Here is an 11,718-nt window from a genome sequence, read left to right as displayed (position 1 = left end):
GGAGCGCAGACTCCAGAGGCAGGAGGTGTCTGGGGCCGGCTCCGCCGCGCACGCCGAGCTCGTTCAGCCCGGCCAGGGTTAAGTCTTCCGCTCGCTGCTGGCCGGCTGGCGGCCAGCTGCCTTCAGCGAGAGGCCAGAGTCCCTGCCAGGCACCCGGGAGGTACGCCGCGGGCCGGGCTGGACCGCATCGGACCCCTCCCCCATCACCGCCTGGAGGAGGAGCAGAAAGTGGGGCGTGCGCGGTAGGCCCCCGCCCCGCAGCCCGGCGTCCGGGTGGGCAGAGAGCGAGAGGGGCTGCGGGACACCGAGATGGCCGATGAGATCGACTGGCTGGACTTGCCCGGCCGGTGGACCTACGGAGTTGACCGCGGGGGGAGAGTCTTCTTCATCAAGTATGTGGGTCTCTGTTTCATCTTCTCTCCCTCTCTCTCTTTTCTTTAAAGTTGTCTGACTTGAAAGGCAGCAGGGCTGGGGGCCGGCAGGAGAGCGTCAGGGTAAGCGATGGCTGGAACAGCAGGCATAACTAATAAGTTTATCACGATGCCTGTTTGAATGTGTCTCCCGTCTTTTCCCCAGTGGGTCAAAGTCCAGCTGAGGCTCAGCATTCCCTGCACCTGGAAAGGCAGGGCAGGGCAGGTGCAGACCTTCCCCTTTCCCCTGGTCACAGGCAGGATGGGAACCCTGAGGAAGATGACTAGAGCTGCTGCCCAGCCTGCAGTTCCTTCCTTTCAGCTTTGGCCATTGACAGGGACAGGGGTGAGTCCTTTCTTTCTTGTGTCCACTCCCCGACCATTTCCTACGGGAAGACTTGGGCTGAGGGACAACATACCAGGAGGCTCTGCCTCTACCGCCCGCTTCCCTGCATTCCCTCACCCCAGGACTCAGGGTTCCCTAGATGGCAACCCCTCTCCCTCCTGCATCTTTATGGGGCTGTGGTCAAGGGAAAGAAGATGCCCACGTTACATTTGGTATTCTTTAGAGCGAGGGAGGCTTTGCTGCTCTCAGTAATATATTAGCACTGTTATATTAATTACATAAACCAAAATGGCTCTGGCATAATCTCATTATAACAGAGTGGCTCCGCTGGTGCTAGTTTGGCCTACTTCTATAGGCTTCTTTTGCCACGATAGAAATTTCCCGATAATATAGCAAGTCTAGAAGCACAGCATCTGAACTGTTACCCACACATAATGGGTTTTCCCTTTCTCAAGATAGCCACTCACAGAACATTAGAGCTGAAAGGAGGCTTGGATGCAACCCCCTCACGTTTCAGACGGGAAGCGAGGTCTGCAGAGATTCAGAGTACTTTTCTGAGATAAAACCACTTGTTAATCAGAGCTCCGACCAAGCCCAGGCCCCGCTGAATTGAGTGCATTGCTTTCCCCCCTGTACCAAAGTGCCCTTGCAGGAGTGCAGGCAGCCAGTGGTTTCTTGTTGGTGTTACTGTTTCCACATTTGCTGTAGGCTTTTCTTCTGTAGTTATCATTACTGTGATCAAAATTGATGTTGTAATTATACTATCTTAGAAATTAAGTCCACCAAAGTTCTTGACCCTACGTCAGATTCTTAAATAACAGGACGTCTCCAGGATTTAAACTGGAGTCCCTTTGGTCAGTGGTTTGAGACTTTAGAATCCCTAAGAATCACCCAAGGAACTTAGTTAAAAAGGCTGATTCCCTAGCCCTGCCTCCAAAGATTCTGTCCGAGTTAGAAGATCTTGGGTGGGCCTTGGAATCTCGATTTCCACAAGCTCCTCGGGCATTCTGACGAAGTGGTTAATTTGGCTTTTCTCATCTTTCTTCTCAAGCTCTTGCTTGCCTCCCAGCTTCTTTTTGTCGTTCGTTCCACAGACATTTATTGAGTATCCGCTATTTGTCTGCTGCAGTGTTAGGTATTGGGATAAAAAACAATAAGATACAGGTTTTTCCTTGAAGGTGGTAGAGAGAAAATGCAAATAAATACTTATGAAATAATAAGATACATTCCAGAGGTATTTGCATGATGCTATAGGAACATAAGGAAGAAAGAGCTAATGCTCTGAGGAGTTGAGGGGGGGGGGCCTCCCAGAGGAGGAAACATTTGAGCTGCTTCTGGAGGAGAGAGACTAGAGTGAAAGGGGCCTTGAGGCAGAGGCCTGTGGGATGGAGGGCACCAGTGGTTGCTGGAGCCCAGGTTATCTAGAACACTCTGAGAGGTTCAGCAGAGGTGGAGTGGAGGTGGCTGGGGTGCTGCAGAAGGTGAGGCAAGACAGGTAGGAAGCGGGCAGCTTCGGAGAGGCCTTGTGTGTTAGGCTAAGGCGTTTGAACTTGATCCCGTAGGTGATGGGAAACCAAAGGAGATTTTAAACAGAGGAGTGACATAGTTAGACCTGTGTTTTAGAAGGAGCTCTCTGGCAGCTGCATGGACGGTGATTTGAGGGCTGAGTAGGGAGGCAAGGGGAAAAACTTGAGGTATGGAAAGCAGTTAGGAGGCAATCACCAAGTCCAAAAGACTTGAATTAAAGCAACGAGAATAGAGGGGAAGGGCGGGGAGAGGTGGGAGAAATCTTTAGGCGTAGAATTGAGAGTTTCCATTTACTCCCTGAATGTTGAGGAACGAGGGGTGAGAGGGGGAAGAGCTGAAGATAAATCTTAAAATTTTTAACTTGAGTTTGATAGAAATCAGGAGTATGGGAAGAGGAACAGACTTTAGGGAAAGTACAGGTCCAGCCAGGAAATATTGATTTTGAGGTCCCCATGGGACATTCAGGAAGTGGTGTCCCACAGGTGGCTGGGTGTACAGGATAGAGGTTGAAGAGAGAGGCCTGGGCTGGAGAGTCTTCATGTAGAGCTGGGACCACCCGGAGTGTGTGAGGGAGAAGACAGGAGGGTCCCCAGGCAGCACTGCATTAAAGGAAAGGATAGAGGAAGAGAGGCCAGGCTGGAGGAGACCCAGGATGCAGAGGTGGGCAGCACCACGGCCAGGGTAGCGTGCCCCCCAGATGGGAAGGAAGAGAGGTGTTAAGAAGGAAGGGATGGTCAACCGTGGAAAAGCCAAATGAGCTTAAGACTGGAAAGTGTTTACTGGATTTAGGAACTGGGGGTGTTTAATGACCTCTAGGAAAGTGGTTTCAGGGGAAGGCTGGGAACAGAAACCAGATTGCAGAGAATTGGCGAATGGGAGGCCAGGAAGTGGGGACAGTTAGAAGGAACTAGTTTCTAACAGGGATGTTTGGTCAGCAAGAAGAGGAACACGAGAAGAAAGCTAGAAGGGGAGACGGCATTAAGAGAGAGAGAGAGAGGGTTCAGACTGGAACACACAAACAGGAGTGGGGGCTAAAGTGATGGACCCGAGAGGGAGAGAGAAGTTGAAGGTACAAATCTGCGATGCTTAATAGGAAAAGGGTCTAGAAAAGACAGGAGATGATGGAGACTGTGACCCACGCAAAGGGACTAGCCTTCAGTGGGAGAAGGCCACCTTTTCTCCAATGTAGAGACAAGCATTAAAGGATGGGTGGAAATACGGATACGTTTGAGGGGGAGGTTGAGTGTACTGGGTAGAAACCTGCCTCATGGTTTCTATTTCTCTTGAGTTAAGAGATGAGATTATCCATTGAGAATGGGTGAGAGGGAGGGGAGGAGAGGCAGGCTTGGGATCTGAGGTTGGTGGGAAAGCCTTAGAACACTTGGCAAATGGCAACTGATTGGGGCCCCTGAAGAAGATTATAGCTGGTGGATTTGCAATGACCCCAGTCCTCCTGGTTCCACAATTTCCCCACCAGCTTTGGGCTCAAAGCTAGAGTGGAGACGGTCTGTGGCTGCATTGTTTTTCACCAGGGGCTGACGACTGGAGGGTGGGGGAAGGTCGGGGGAGAGGAAGTTGAGGGAATGGTGGGTTGTGCGCACCTCTGTGACCCTGTGATTGTCGGTGATGTCCAGGTGGGGTGGAGATAGATGTGACGTCTGAAGGAGCCCATAGTGTGAGAGGAAGGAGGGGTCAGGGCCAGAAATCTCAGGGCAGCTGAAGAGGAGGTGTAAGGAGGTGCCCCCTTCCTTGGCTTCCTCTTCCCCTGCCTCCCAGGACCAAAGCCCAGACTACAGTTCATCTCCAATGGTGCACATGGCTCCAGAGCTTTGTTTAATAAACTTTGTTTATTCTCTCTTCATCAGAGGGGTGGGTCATCTGGGAACGTTTTTCCTGCAGCAGGTGTTCAAACTCAGAGGAAAATTAGTGGAGTCAAGGGAAAAGAAAGCATAAATCCACGCAAAGACTTGGACCCGAGTGTTCAAAGCAGCTTTATTTGTAATGGCCCAAACTGAAAACAACCCAAATGTCCATCAGCAGGTGAGGGGATGAGCACATGAGGTATATCCTGCAAGGGAATGAACTACTAACACATGCTAGCACATGGAAGAAAGACAAGAAGGAAAGAAGTCAGACAAAGAAGCCTAGTTTGTATGATTCCACGTATATGAAACTCTAAGAACTCCAGAAAATGCAAACAAATTTATAGTAACAGGAAACAGACCTGTTGCTGCGGGGGGGTGGGGGAGGATAGGAGCCGGCAGGGTAGGAGACAGGAATTACAAAGGAGCGCCAAGAAAATCTGGAGGGTTCACATCTTGATTTTGGTGATAGTTTCACAGGTGTACAACTACTTCAAAACTTATTAAATTGTACACTTTAATATGTGCAGTTTATTGTATATCTTACTTTAGTAGAAATTTAGTGGCACCCTTCTTAGTGGAGTTTATTATACTAGCTAAGGTATTAATTATTGAGTGGAGTCCTGTCCTGGACCCCAAGGCCCCAGCCTAAAGCCTGGGTGATACAGGTGATCTGGGAGTCCTGTCCTCCACATACATCGGGCTCAGGAAATATTGGTGTCCTTGGTTGGTGGGAAAGGTCAATGGACTTATCTACCATGGCATCTAGAGCCCAGAGGATCTGCACTGCTGGGGAGCCCACCTTGCTGGGAGTGAGATGTTAAAAAGAGCTTGGGTTTTAAGGGGGGGCGCATCTAGGTCTGAATCCTGGCCTCATCAATTATTTATTGTATGAACTTGGGCAAATTACTTAACGTCTCTGAACCTCAGATTCATAATCTGTAATATTCCTAATGTGAGGGACCATCGTGAATGATGGTATACAGCCCTGCAGACACTCAGGGACTGTCAATTCACCCAACCTCCTCTTCTCTTATCCATTGAGAAGCTGCCAGTTAAGGACCTTCCGTGTACGTCCCACATGGCTTCACCTTTCACCTTTAATGTCACCTCCTTCTTGAAGCCTCCATGCTGTTCCCCTTCCTTAACTCCATCCAGGGAGTACTCCCTTCTCTGATGGTGAAATGCTCTCTCAGCAGAGAGAGCATAGCTATAGTAGGGATTATATAGCTCCTATCACATCATATTCCAAATATCTTTTTACATGTCTGCTTCCCCAGTGAGTTAGATGTTCTTTGAGGTCAGGGATCCAGGATTATAAATCTCTGAATCCCCAGAGTCTGCTCAGTAAATGCTCTGTGAATGTGAGTGAATGAAGGCAGCCTGGGTGCCCCCATGTCAGGTGTCTGGGATCAGACAGTCAGTACTGATGTGAATGTGGAGATGGGTGTCCTCCTCACAGAAGCCTCTTTTGTATCTCACATGTTTTTTCTGGTCTTCTCTAGTGATGAAGAAAAGTCAACCAGCTGGGTGCACCCTGGTACGGAATCGCCCATCCAGAGTGGACACTCCTCCAGCCCAGGTAAGGATCTCATCTGTCCCTGCCTTTGCAATCCATGAGGAGGCAATGGCTTGAGGTGGCTGTGGGAACCCCCTACCCTGACTTTGCTTCCGACTTTTCCTTTCTCCATGGACAGACTCAGCTGAGCATTTGACCCACCATGTGGGGGATTTTGCAGGAGGGTTGACGCTCACCTTGAGGTCTTTTCAAACTTCCAGCCCCGTGACTAGTATCTGGGACTGACCTTTGAGGAGAAAGAGCTTACTCCTCTCTCATCCCCCTGCCCAGTCAGAAAATCCCTTCCATCCTGAGAGCTCCCGAACTGGGCAGAACCCTAGCCCCCAGTGCGGTACCATAGAACTTTACGCCATGATGGAAATGTTCTCTTTCTGTGCTGCCCAGCACAGCCACCATGAGCCACATGGGGTTACTGAGCAATTGAAATGTGATTAGTGTGACCTAGGAACTGAATTTTTAATTTAAATTAAATTAAATTTAAATAACCCCACATGACTAGCAGGAACTGCTTCACATTGAAGGGAACATGAAAGAAAAGGGGACAGGGCCAACACTGATTGCTTACTATGGAGAAGACTCCATTACTAAGCCTTCAGGGACCTCCCAGCCTAGTGGGGAAGATAGGACCCCTCCGGGCAAAGATGATTTCATTCTAAATTGAAGATGTGGAGACACCAAGAGTCAGAAGGCCTGGGGTACTTCAAGTGAACAATCCATCCTCCTCTTCGGGATGCCACTGTAGACCAATAAGGGGAGGGGTGGGAGCGACAGCGTTGGAAACCCCCTACCCCTCTGGCCTTCCAGCCCTTCGCCCAACTACACAGAGTCCTGGTCACTCATGGACATGCTGGGTCAAGGTGTTGACTTGCCCAGAGCCTACTTTCTTTTAGATTCAGGACTAGACTCACTGTGGTTCTAGAGCCAGAAGGGACTTCAGGGATCATGGAGTCTGACTACTTCATTTTAAAGGTAGGGAAATGGAAGAGCAGAGAGGAAGTGCCTGGCTCAAGGCCACTCTGTTAATAAGCAAAGCAGCGTTGGGGTTAAATGCTTAAGTTCTAGAGACAGAGAGACCTGAGCTCAAATCTTGGCTCAACTTTCTATTAGTGTGGTCTTGAGCAAGTGGTTTAATTCTGGGACTCACCTTCTTAATCCATAAAATGGGGATACGATTATGAATCTCAAAAGGTTGTAGCACAAATTAGGCAACAGAGTCACTGTCAACAGTGGTGACTGCTATTGTTATTGTCACTATTGTATTTTTGACTTGAAGTGAAGCTTCCTGACCCCAGGGCTGGGGCTGTTTTCTTCTTCTGGGTTGGTGTTGGCTGTTTGCAGTTTGAGTCCATCCAGCTCACCGTGACCCTAGGTAAGGCTAGAGGATGCATGCAAGTCTGTGAGCCAATTCTTTCTTTTTTGGCTGCAGCTAACTGGTTGTCCAAGGCTGGGAAGGGGTTAAGATGCCCCTGAAGCTTGCTGGGAGGGCAGCTGCCTTAGCGGGCACTCCGCCTGGACAGGAATATAAGCACCCTTGGTGTTGCCCGGGCAGAGAGGGCAGTGTGGAGGGAAGTTGCTGGAAAAGGCAGGGGACATAATCCACGCTGGCCTCTTTCCCAGGCACATCACACTGGCAGGATTATTTATGGTTCTGACCCAGTGGGGATCCCTCTATTTGGGGAGACTGCCAACCCACGCCCTTCTGAATGGGAACATCCTCGCACAGGGACAGAGGGGAACAAGTAGCATTTATGGGGCAGCACAGAGGAGAGAATGTGAGCTTTGGAGGCAGCAAACCAGACTCACATCCTGGCCCAGACACTTCCTGTGTGACCTTAAGCAAGTTGATTGACCTCTCTGGGTCTCAGTTTCCTCATCTGTAAAAATGTTTGGGCTGATGCCTATTGTATAATGTTGCTGTGCAGATTAAATATGCTAGTAGTGGTGAAATGTGTACCTTAGAGGAAGGAAGCTCTCACTAAGTGGCAGCTGGTGTTATGATTTCTCTGGACCAAGTCCTGAGAGGGAGGTGGGCCCGCTGGCTGCCCTGCTGCATTGAAGCAGCAGCAGCAAGTATGGAAATACATACCCTTGATACATAGGGGTGAGTGAAATGAGTGAACAGAAACTGGGCCCACCACTCTGTGGAACCCAAGCCCTGCATTCCAGCAGCTTGGACCCTAGGGCAGCTGATAACATGGCAGGAGAGATTCAGACCAGCAGTGGATCGCTGTATTTTATGAAACCTCGTACACAAGGTAAACGTTTGAACTGATCAGAAAAGTGGCAGTGATTGTTGAGAGAATCCGCACCTGTTTTGTAATGTGTCCGCCACAGGGCTTTTGCACCCCCAAAGGAACGATCTCTACCAGTACCCTGCCTGTCCCCACCTCTGACACTGGATTCTCTCGGGTTTCTCAGAAGACCCCTCCTCCTCTGCCTTGGGTTTGCCAGGGAGGCAGGACTCTGCCAGGGTGGCTGTTTCGGGAGGGTGGGCAGAGGTGGAGGCTAACAGAGTGCTCTTTGGAGAAGGAGGGGCTGTGTCTCTCTGGAGCTGTCCAGCAGGGGCTGCGCCCACCTGGAGGACTGCCTAGACGCTTCCGAGCCAAGGTCAGCTTCTTTGGCTATTCAGTCCTCTCTTGTTTTGCAAGTCAGTGATTCTCCATTCTGAGCATTTTCATGGATAAATTTTTTCGGAGGTAGTATTAAGAAAAAAATTTTTTAAGTCTCTTCATTTTTTCTGGGACTGATTTTCTGGTCCTTGGTGTCTTGTCCAGAAGCAGCAGAATCTGGAGGTAATAACACTGGTCTGGGATTTGAAGACTCGAGTCCTGGTCTAATCTTGGGTGCTAATTATCCATAAGGTCTGGGGCAAGTGACCCACCCTTGGCACCAGCTTCTGTTTCTGTGATATAAGCAGGGGTGATCCTGAGGACCCTTCCAGGGCAATCATCTATGCATTCACTGCTATATCCCTGGGGGCCAGCACAGGGCCTGGCACAGAGTAGAGGCTCAATAAAAGTTTGTTGAATGGGGGGCTTCCCTGGTGGCACCGTGGTTGAGAGTCCGCCTGCCAATGCAGGGGACACGGGTTCATGCCCCGGTCCGGGAAGATCCCACATGCCGCGGAGCAGCTGGGCCCGTGAGCCATGGCCGCTGAGCCTGCGCGTCCGGAGCCTGTGCTCCGCAACGGGAGAGGCCACAACAATGAGAGGCCCGCGTACCGCAAAAAAAAAAAGTTTGTTGAATGAATGAGCAAAGCCTGCAAAGCAGTGATCTCTTTGGTCACTTTACTGCTCATTGATGGGGGATGTCCCCTGCACTGCCATCTCTCTTATTTGCTGGAAACACAGACTGATAAAAATAGTGGACGGAAGAGGGTGAAATTGTTGGTTTGAACACTACTGGCTTATCTGTGAATTTTCCTAGTTCTCCTGGCCCCCATCCTTCCAGAGTGCAGATTGGGCTTGTGGAAGAGAGGGTGATTTTGTGATCTTGCTTCCTCACAGGTTTGCCCAAGGGCTGGGAGATGGATTCCACCCAGGAAGGAGCTGTGTATTTCATCAAGTGAGTAAAATGGAGTTTCTTTCTGGTCTTGCTGTTGGTTCTACCTTTGTCTTTGTACCTGATGCCTCCTTGGGCAGGGAGATAGTTAAAGGGTCTTGCTGGAGGCCTTGCTTGGGTCTGTGAATGGCCAAGAGATGTCAAAGCTTCCAAGTGAGCACTGCAGATAAAGCCCAGGGTGTGTGTGTGTGTGTGTGTGTGTGTGTGTGTGTGTGTGTGTGTCTGTGTGTGTGTGTCTGTGTGTGTGTCTGTGTGTATGTTCGTCCAAGAGAGCCAGTGTCAGTCATGGGAATTTTTCTGAGATGGGGTGGGGAGGGGTGAGTGGAGCTCTGGGCTGGGCTATGTGGGTGGGAGGGACAGAGTAGAAGAAAGAGGCTGTTCTAGAAGGAGATGAAGCACGGTGTGTCATGAGAGGTGGGAAGTGGAGCTGGTTGGAGGGAAGGTGTGAGCCCGGCAGGTCAGGTGGTGGCAAGGTAGACAACGTCACTCTTGCCCTCCTGGATGGGGGCATCCTGGGGGTGGCGGGTGTGTGTCTGGGCTCTGTGTTCCCCTCGGGGGTTGGTCAGAGCCCTCTGTTGGCTGGGGTAGCTCGTGTTCTCAGCAACTTAAGGTGCACCTGGGAAAGCTGCCTGGATGTAACCGTGGAAGCAGAAGACAGCTCCACATCTACCCAGCTAGACTTATTTCCCTCTGCCTTGGCCTGGGTCTCTCCACCCTCCAACCGGGCTGGGTCTTGGCTTTGTTCCAACGGGTGAGGCAGGCATGCTCAGGCCTGCAGGGCTGGTGGAGAGCAGCTGCACGAACACCGGCGCCCGCAGAGGGAGCCCTCACGCAGCCGGCGAGGGAGAACCTCCTTCCCGCCCTCCCTTCCTCCTCGCCTTCCTTGTCTGTGCTATGAGAGGTCCTCTTTCCATCTCCCACCTCAAGACCAGCCAGCACTTACATCAACTCGGCTGTTAACCATATTCTTAAACAAAAACAACAACAAAAATGGACAAATGATCCATTTTGGAAGTTGTTTTGGTATGACATGGCTCTCATAGCCTGAGCTTTTCCTGAAATTGAGCCAAACTCCTTGCTTCAGTTAAGACTTACTTCTTTTCTCCTTGAAGATACCACCTTAGTATTCCTTTATGTGTGCCTGGTTCTTGAGATCATCTATGAAGCACTTTCTTATTTATTTATTTATTTATTTATTTATTTATGGCTGTGTTAGGTCTTTGTTGCTGCGTGTGGGCTTTCTCTAGCTGTGGTGAGCAGGGGCTACACTTCGTTGCGGTGCACGGGCTTCTCATTGTGGTGGCTTCTCTTGTTGCAGAGCACGGGCTCTAGGCGCGTGGGCTTCAGTAATTGCAGTTCAGTAGTTGTGGCACGTGGGCTTCAGTAGTTGTGGCTCTCAGGCTCTAGAGCACAGGGTCAGTAGTTGTGGCACATGGGCTTAGTTGCTCTGTGGCATGTGGCATCTTCCTGGACCAGGGCTCAAACCCATGTCTCCTGCATTGGCAGGCGGATTCTTAACCACTGCGCCACAGGGAAGTCCCTTATGAAGCACTCTCACATGTATTTTTTTTTGGCTGCATGTCATGCAGAATCTTAATTCCCCGACCAGGGATGGAACCCATGCCCCCTGCAGTGGAAGCACGGAGTCTTAACCACTGGACTGCCAGGAAGTCCTGAACTTTCACGTGTATTACCTCATCTCATCAGTCTTTAAAAACTACTATGGTCTGGCCTTGTTCCCCTCACTGCCCTCATCTCCCGCAACTGGGCAGCTGTGCTGATTTTCATCTTCTCCATCAGGCCAAACTCACTTTTACCTCAGGACCTTTGCATTTGCTGTTCCCTCTGCCTGGGTGCACTTTCCTCCTTTTTTTTTTTTTTTTTTTGCGGTACGCGGGCCTCTCACTGTTACAACCTCTCCCGTTGAGGAGCACAGGCTCCGGACGCGCAGGCTCAGCGGCCGTGGCTCACGGGCCCAGCTGCTCCGCGGCATGTGGGATCTTCCCGGACCAGGGCCCGAACCTGTGTCCCCTGCATCAGCAGGCGGACTCTCAACCACTGCGCCACCAGGGAAGCCCACTTTCCTCCTATTTTGTACATCTGGCTCCTACTTAACATTGAGCTCAAGTGTCATGTTCTCAGCGGACCTTTCCTGATGACCCCTCTGAAGTTCCCTCCTGCTCCTCCTTAGTCCCCCTTATTTTTCTTCATAGCACCTACCGCTACCTGAAAGGTTTTGTTTATGTATTCCGTTACTTATTTTATTGTTGGTGTCCCCCACTGCTGTGTCAACCCTGAGAGCAGATTCTGGCTATCTTGTGTTCCACTCTGTCCTGGAACCTTTCTGGCACAAGATAGGAACCCAATATTTGGTGCAATGAATGAATGAATGAAAAATGTTGGGAGAGAAACAATAGAGGCATAATTAATTCC

The 11,718-nt window shown here is 50.4% G+C and overlaps 1 protein-coding gene across 12 annotated transcripts in view; it reads left to right on the top strand.

The window, feature by feature from the left end:
• The first annotated feature begins 266 nt into the window (after window positions 1–266).
• Window positions 267–11,718, top strand: part of PLEKHA6 (pleckstrin homology domain containing A6) — a 137,639-nt gene continuing 126,187 nt past the window's right edge. For 3 of the 12 annotated variants that reach the window (XM_029226761.1, XM_029226768.1, XM_029226766.1), the window contains exons 1-3: window positions 279–392; window positions 5,651–5,727; window positions 9,231–9,288. In XM_029226761.1, coding sequence (XP_029082594.1) covers window positions 310–392; window positions 5,651–5,727; window positions 9,231–9,288 — 218 coding nt within the window. In that variant the 5' untranslated portion in view covers window positions 279–309. Of the gene's footprint in view, window positions 393–5,650; window positions 5,728–9,230; window positions 9,289–11,718 lie in introns of all 12 variants that reach the window. The other 9 variants (XM_029226763.1, XM_029226760.1, XM_029226765.1 and 6 more) reach the window with 7 other exon arrangements.

This window comes from Monodon monoceros, unplaced genomic scaffold, assembly GCF_005190385.1.
Source record: "Monodon monoceros isolate NGI ecotype Baffin Bay Population unplaced genomic scaffold, NGI_Narwhal_1 Super_Scaffold_18, whole genome shotgun sequence".
Taxonomy (NCBI): Eukaryota; Metazoa; Chordata; class Mammalia; order Artiodactyla; family Monodontidae; genus Monodon; species Monodon monoceros.
This window is presented reverse-complemented; position numbering and strand designations above follow the sequence as displayed.